The 7,500-nt window shown below is 47.0% G+C and overlaps 1 protein-coding gene across 2 annotated transcripts in view; it reads left to right on the top strand.

The window, feature by feature from the left end:
- LOC110506716 (plexin-A4) overlaps nt 1-7,500 on the top strand; it is a 488,023-nt gene that overhangs the window by 65,478 nt on the left and 415,045 nt on the right. For both annotated transcript variants that reach the window (XM_036945082.1, XM_036945083.1), the window contains exon 3: nt 6,625-6,807. In XM_036945082.1, coding sequence (XP_036800977.1) covers nt 6,625-6,807 — 183 coding nt within the window. The remainder of the gene's footprint in view (nt 1-6,624; nt 6,808-7,500) is intronic.

Consider the following 7,500-nt stretch of genomic DNA (forward strand, 5'->3'; position numbering starts at 1 on the left):
GGACAAGGAAACTTCTTGAGCCAGCTAGGGCGTGGAAGCACAACATGTTGGCTAGGCACCCCAGGTTCCATCGGCTGGCGACCCAGAGCCGATGTCACCATACCAACCGGAATGCCAGTACTCCCCGATGCTTCGTATGATGGCTGCTGCATTCTGTCACCCATTTGCTTCTCCTATAGCAGATTATAGCAGGAAGGTCTTCGACCACCCGGTCTGTGGAAAGGATGCCACTAAACAACTCCTGTCCCTCCGTCAAGGCGCCCAGAGTGTTACTGAAATGGCATTTGAGTTCCACACCCTCGCCGCAGAGCGCGGCTGGAATGAGGAGGCTCTTCAGGGAGCATTCCGGAACTCACTCACTGAGACCCTCAAGGACGAGTTGGTGTCCAGTAGCCTGATGATCTTGATGAACTCATTTCTCTCACTATCCGCATTGACAACCGTCTCTGGGAGTGTTGGAGGGAGAGGGTAGGTAGGGTTGCAAGTACCTTAACATCTGCTTCAGTGCCTTGCCCTTCTCCTCCGACTGCATCCCTACCCCAGGCATGTTCTAAGCCTGAACCCATGCAGCCCGGCCGGACCCGTCTATCTCCAGAGGAGAGGCAGATACTAGGAGCTGTCTATACTGTGTCCAGGTTGGCCAGATGGTCTCCACTTGTTCCCTGCGTCCAGTAAGAGGAGGCTCGGCCATTATGGGGGAAATATTGTTGAGTCAAATCGCCGGCCCATCTTCCCCCAGACCTCTGTTTGAGACCAACCTTGTGTGGCAGAGCCACTCTCTGGTATTCACCAGGAGATGATCAGTTTCCACACAATCAACAGTCCCAACCCAGCTCACTCCAACCTCAGCCTCCACATCTGGCTTCCTACAACTCATCCAAGCTTCCCTGGATCTGCACTTAATCTCTCCCTGTGTTACAATAAATATCTTGGTTCATTCATCCCTGTTTGAGTCTGCTCTTGGGTTCCCCTGTGCTGCTCTGCTTAACTGGATGAGAAATCAAATTGTGTTTTTCTTCGTCAAGAAAAGAGATGGGTCATGGGTCACTTCCGTGGGTTGAATAGTATCACTGTCAGGAACAAGTATCCCTTGCCACTCATCAGTTCTGCTTCCCCCCCCCCTCCATGGTGCCACGGTTTTCACTAAACTCGACCTCCAGAATGCCTACCACCTTTTCCGCATCAGAGAGGGGGACGAGTGGAAAACGGCATTCAACACACCACTTGGACACTTTGAGTTTTTGTACTGTTAAGCGGAGCAGCACAGGGGAACCCAAGTGCAAACTCAGACCAGGAAACAGGGATGAATGAACCAAGATATTTATTGTAACACAGGGAGAGATGAAGTGCAGCCTGGCGCCCTCAAGCGCCAGAGAGGGGAAGCGTGGGAGCAGACAAGATGTTTTGAGTTGGCCGCTCTGTCCTGCCTCCCATATGGTACCCTATTCCCTATATAGTGCACTACTTTTGACCCCTGCTAGAGGATGGCTGGGTGCTAGCCTCAGCTACACTTCATGCTCCCCGGCCCACGGAACCAGCAATCTAAGCCAGCAGATTTTTAAAGGTCAGGCGACATTGGCTGGACTGGACCCAGCTAGCACATAACGTTCTGAGAACCATGTTTCTTAGAGCTTGGTGAGGGCCTGATTGTCCTGTGGTTATTTTGCATTCAACTTCCCACAACTTTCTGGGAATGGTGCAGGAAAGTTGCTTGGCTTTGGGACATTCTTAACACAGTTCAGGAACTTGACAAAAAAAGTATATTTTCTTGGTATTTCATAACTTCAACAGAACGTTTCCTAAAAGTTTGAACATGGTTACATTTAATTTCAATGTTGGTAATGTTCTAGGAACGTTCTACAACTGGTTTGACATTGGGAATGTTCTCAAAAAGTTCTGAGAATATTAAGAAACAATGTGGGAATTTCAGTACTTCAGCATAATGTTTCCATCAGGTTTTTTCATGGTTCTATTTAATCTCATGTTCTCAAATTGTTCCGAGAATGTTAAAAAACGATGTTCTTCTGTGAGAATTTTAGTACTTCCACAGAACATTCCACACAAGTTCCCACGTGGTTCCATTTAATGTCATATTTGTATTACATTCTGGGAACATTTTTAAAATGGAGTGACTTAAGCGATTCTGGGAATGTTGTACTCATTAACATCAATACGCTCTAAATTCCATTCTCAGAATGTTACTTAAAAACATCTACATTCCGTTCTCAGCATCAACAAAACTCTCTCTATCCTCCATCTTGTGAAGTGGGTTCAGGTGTGTTGGCTGCGCCAACTAATTGGCCCCATCTGATCTTAATGAGTGCTTGTTTCCTTTGAATGGACAAAAATAAACAGCTTTGTATGCGCAAAAACCCATAGCATGCTAGCTCCATCCTGGTGGTGCAGTGGGCTAATTCCAGGGATAGACAGGGATAGAAAGTCAGAGGTTTGAATCTAACTGATGCAGTGTCACAATAACAAAATACATGTTCTCATGATTATTCCTCAGGAAATGACTCGCCATGTGTCCTATCTGTTCTTCAGAAAATGAAATCCTAAATATTCTAGCAGTGTTATTAAAAGTCCTATTAAAGCATTCAGTGAAACTTTTAAGGAAGCTATTAAAAAAACCTCTAAATAACCCACTAACCAGAGTAAATGTTCCCATAATAGGCTAACTTTTAACTTCTGTTCTCAGGACGTTTAAATAACGTCATTTTTTACGACCATGAAATATATGGCTTTGTTCCAACAACCAATGTGAAACCAAAAACATGTGTTTTTCTCTCTCTCTCTGACTTGTTTATTCTCTCTCTCCCTTCTTCTCCCGATATGAAATGAATTTGACTCGACCATAGTGAAGTCTCTGTCACGTTCGTCATAAGGATCAGACCAAGGCGCAGCATGGTATGCGTACATTCTCTTTTAATGAATGAACACTGAACAAAAAAACAAATCAACGAACGAAACGTGAAGCTATACAAATAGTGCTGACAGGCAACTAAACATAGACACAACCCCACAACACAAATGAGGAAAATGGCTACCTAAATATGATCCCCAATCAGAGACAATGATAAACTGCTGTCTCAGATTGGGAACCATATCAGGCCAACATAGACATACAAAAACTAGAGTACCCACCCTAGTCACACCCTGACCTAACCAAAATACATAGAAAAATAGAGATATCTAAGGTCAGGGCGTGACAGTCTCAGACAGATTACTCATAACATAACCACCATGTTATGGAGACGGCTCCAGTGTATGATTCTATTGCCTTCATGAAAGCTCTCTATCTCCGTGGTGACAAAGATGAAGGGCTTGTGAAACTCTGTCAGCAGACACTTGACTGAACGTTTCCCTGAGGACTGAGTTCACTAAAAAGCTTCCGGGAAAGAACCACCAACCAAAAGGGTATCATTGCCATATTTTGCTCCACTTTGTCCCCACAATGGCCTCCTTGACCAACCAAAAGGGTATCATTGCCATATTTTGCTCCACTTTGTCCCCACAATGGCCTCCTTCACCAACCAAAAGGGTATCATTGCCATATTTTGCTCCACTTTGTCCCCACCAATGCCATCTTAACCAAGAAAAAGAGTAACATTGCCATATTGTGCTCCACTTTATCCCAATAATGGCCTCATTGAAAAACGTGATGGCTTGTTTACATGCAGAAGCTTACTGTTACCGGCAGTTAGAGCTTTAATGCCGATAAACACAACTTTGGTTTATAATGTCGTTTTTATCGTGTCTAATCTTTCATTAAGCAGAGAGAGACGCCAGTGTTTCTGATGTATTAGATGGACCCAGACACAGCCCTGGTTGAGATGGAAGGTTTGAATCGGCATAATGGTATGCCAGAAATGATTTGGTCTTATAATATATGATAACAGGTGATGATTTATAACCCGCTTTCACATCTGACCTCAGGACCTTTAATCACGGGAAAGGAGAACAACATCTCCAACTGTAATATCAACTGTCGCGCTTTTACTCTCACAATAACCCAGCGCACTGCCTCCATATTAATCAAATGGGACTGTCCACCAGTCCAAAGCCCACTGTTTCAAATCTGTCCATACAGATGGAGTAATGCCTATTGTCTAGCATCATTATTCTGCTATCAGAAGCCATACAGCATTCTCTTTTCTTATGACAGGTGAACATTCCCCAGACTGCATGTCGTCCATATTCCAACCCACCATTCTATCTGCATATAATAGTCATTTGGTTGGTGCTAATATATTCCCTGTTTCACACATGTACACGTGGGAATTAATACACGTGTGTGAATTGGAAATGTGTTTTTTGGCATAGCCGACTCTCCCCGAGACACCCTTGGAGAATGGGGTCACGGCCAGGGTCAGTCATTATCAATGGCGACCCTGGGGCAACTAGGTTTAACTGCCTTGCTCAAGGGCACATCAACAGATGTTTCCCTTTGTCAGCGCAGGGATTCAAACTAGTGACCTTTTAATTACTGGCTCATTGCTCTAACCGCTGGGCTGCCTGACACATATGGCTGGGCTACCTGACACATATGGCTGGGTTACCTGACACATATGGCTGGGCTACCTGACACATATGGCTGGGCTACCTGACACATATGGCTGGGCTACCTGACACATATGGCTGGGCTACCTGAGACATATGGCTGGGCTACCTGACACATATGGCTGGGCTGCCTGACATATATGGCTGGGCTACCTTTCGGGTTGCCTTTCGGGTTACCTGACACATATGGCTGGGCTACCTGACACATATGGCTGGGCTACCTGACACATATGGCTGGGTTACCTGACACATATGGCTGGGCTACCTGACACATATGGCTGGGTTACCTGACACATATGGCTGGGCTACCTGACACATATGGCTGGGCTACCTGACACATATGGCTGGGCTACCTGACACATATGGCTGGGCTACCTGACACATATGGCTGGGTTACCTGACACATATGGCTGGGCTACCTGACACATATGGCTGGGCTACCTGACACATATGGCTGGGCTACCTGACACATATGGCTGGGCTACCTGACACATATGGCTGGGCTACCTGACACATATGGCTGGGCTACCTGACACATATGGCTGGGCTACCTTTCGGGTTGCCTTTCGGGTTACCTGACACATATGGCTGGGCTACCTGACACATATGGCTGGGCTACCTGACACATATGGCTGGGTTACCTGACACATATGGCTGGGCTACCTGACACATATGGCTGGGTTACCTGACACATATGGCTGGGCTACCTGACACATATGGCTGGGCTACCTGACACATATGGCTGGGCTACCTGACACATATGGCTGGGCTACCTGACACATATGGCTGGGTTACCTGACACATATGGCTGGGCTACCTGACACATATGGCTGGGCTACCTGACACATATGGCTGGGCTACCTGACACATATGGCTGGGCTACCTGACACATATGGCTTGGCTACCTGACACATGGCAATTACAAAAGCACAGTAGCATGTCCAATTGCGAGGCATAACAGCTGCATAACAGATGAAAAACGAGGTGAGCGTTTCTTGTTTTTCAGATTATTTCTCCTCCCTAGAGGTCAACACTGATTTGGCGTGGCGGTGGGAAAATAAGGAAGGCTCATTTTGTTTTGTTCTCCGATTCACTTTGAATAGTATTTTCTGTTGTTGGCATCTCTTGGCTTTACACTGGTGGTATTGTGGGGGGAATCTGCCTGGGATCAGCCTGTCAGGGTAGCTGCTGGCAATATTACATAGGACTACTGTAACTTGACTGCAGTCTTCATCCCTCTCCCTTTCCCTCTCTCTCTCTCTCTCTCTCTCTCTCTCTCTCTCTCTCTCTCTCTCTCTCTCTCTCTCTCTCTCTCTCTCTCTCTCTCTCGTTCTCTCTCTCTTTCTCTCTCTTTCTCTCTCTCCCTCTCTCTCTCTACCTCTTCCTCACTCCCTCTCTGCATGTCCAGTAGGTGAGTCTCAGACAGTCTAAATAACACTGTGTCACTGAGACTAAACCCAGACAGTGTAAAAGGCCATTATGAACCTCTCTCCCTTCACATTCATGTCTTCTGACTCTGAGATGAATTCCTCTGTGTTTTCTACTGGTCTTTACAACTGTTGAACCTGTTGTTTCTGGTCTTGGAGGAGATGCAGTGCTTGCCGGTTTTATCTCCCACCCAGCTGTAACACATGGAAGACAATGTTAGTGCAGATGAAGGATGATGATAGTGTTGATGAATCAGATGTGTTATTGCAGGGCTGGAGCCAAACCCACACTTTTGTCTCTATAAATCCCCCCCCCCCCCCCCCCTCCTACATACACTGACTTTGATAGCTACTTTATTGAGGGAAAATGTGCTCACTATGACTGAGATATGTGGTTGTCTCACCAAGCTATCTGAAGATAAATGCACTAACTTTAAGTATCTCTCACTGAACATCTACCATAGTCTTCTTCAGAATACACGCTCTTCTTCAACAAGAAATAAGAGACAGTTGATCACAAAAAAAGTCCAATAATGACTTTCTGCCTCCCCTCTCTCTTCCCCTCCCCTCTCTCTTCCCCTCCCCTCTCTTTTCCCCTCCCCTCTCTCTTTCCCTCCCCTCCCTCCCCTCCCTCCAGCTCTTAACCATCGACGACAACTTCTGTGGCCTGGATATGAACGCTCCGCTGGGGGTGTCAGAGATGGTGCAGGGCATCCCTCTCTTCTCTGACTCCACCGACAAGATGACCTCGGTCATCGCCTATGTCTACAAGAACCACTCCCTGGCCTTCGTGGGCACCAAGAGCGGGCGCATCAAGAAGGTAGGCGGGCGGCCATTGATACTATTACACTTCCCAGTGGTCTCCCACAAGGGATTGTGGAGGGCTACTAGGAGATACGAGGAGATTGTTTTTCCACAGACGTACTGAGTTTGGCCGTTTTCTCTTCAGGAGGGAGAGGTGGAGGAGAGGCAGTGTGTGTGTGAGTGTGTGTGTGTGTCAGAGAGAGAGCCTCTCGAGACCACCTCAGGGGTTTTATTAATAGAGGTCTTTCTGGTGTTTCTGGACGTCTCTCCAGATCCATGGTCCTGTATAATACACGCTACACCATGACAACCTGCTGTTCACTGTAGCTGCTACCATATCATTTTTGTCCACAACACTGAAATAGTCTCTAAAATGATACAAACCATACGTCATTTCCCATTGTACAAAGAAACTAAAGAAGTCGCTGCCATAAACAGATCAACCGTTAGAGACTGCGTTTTGAAGTGTGTGACTGTAGCGTGGGTGGATAGGCCTGGTGCAGCATGTCGGAGCCCCAGCCTGGACCCCTGCTGCCCCCAACGCCCCCCTCTCAGGGAGCCCTGTCCTGGGGTAATTGGATGATGCGGTGCTGGGGGGCCCTGGGCCTGCTGCTCTGCTTCTCTCTCTTCTCTGATGTGCTGACAGGGGTGTGAGCATACACACAGCCATGACTGAGACTAATCCTGGGCCAAGCCAGCTAGCCGCTCC

Source organism: Oncorhynchus mykiss, chromosome 15 (genome assembly GCF_013265735.2).
Source record: "Oncorhynchus mykiss isolate Arlee chromosome 15, USDA_OmykA_1.1, whole genome shotgun sequence".
NCBI lineage: Eukaryota > Metazoa > Chordata > Actinopteri > Salmoniformes > Salmonidae > Oncorhynchus > Oncorhynchus mykiss.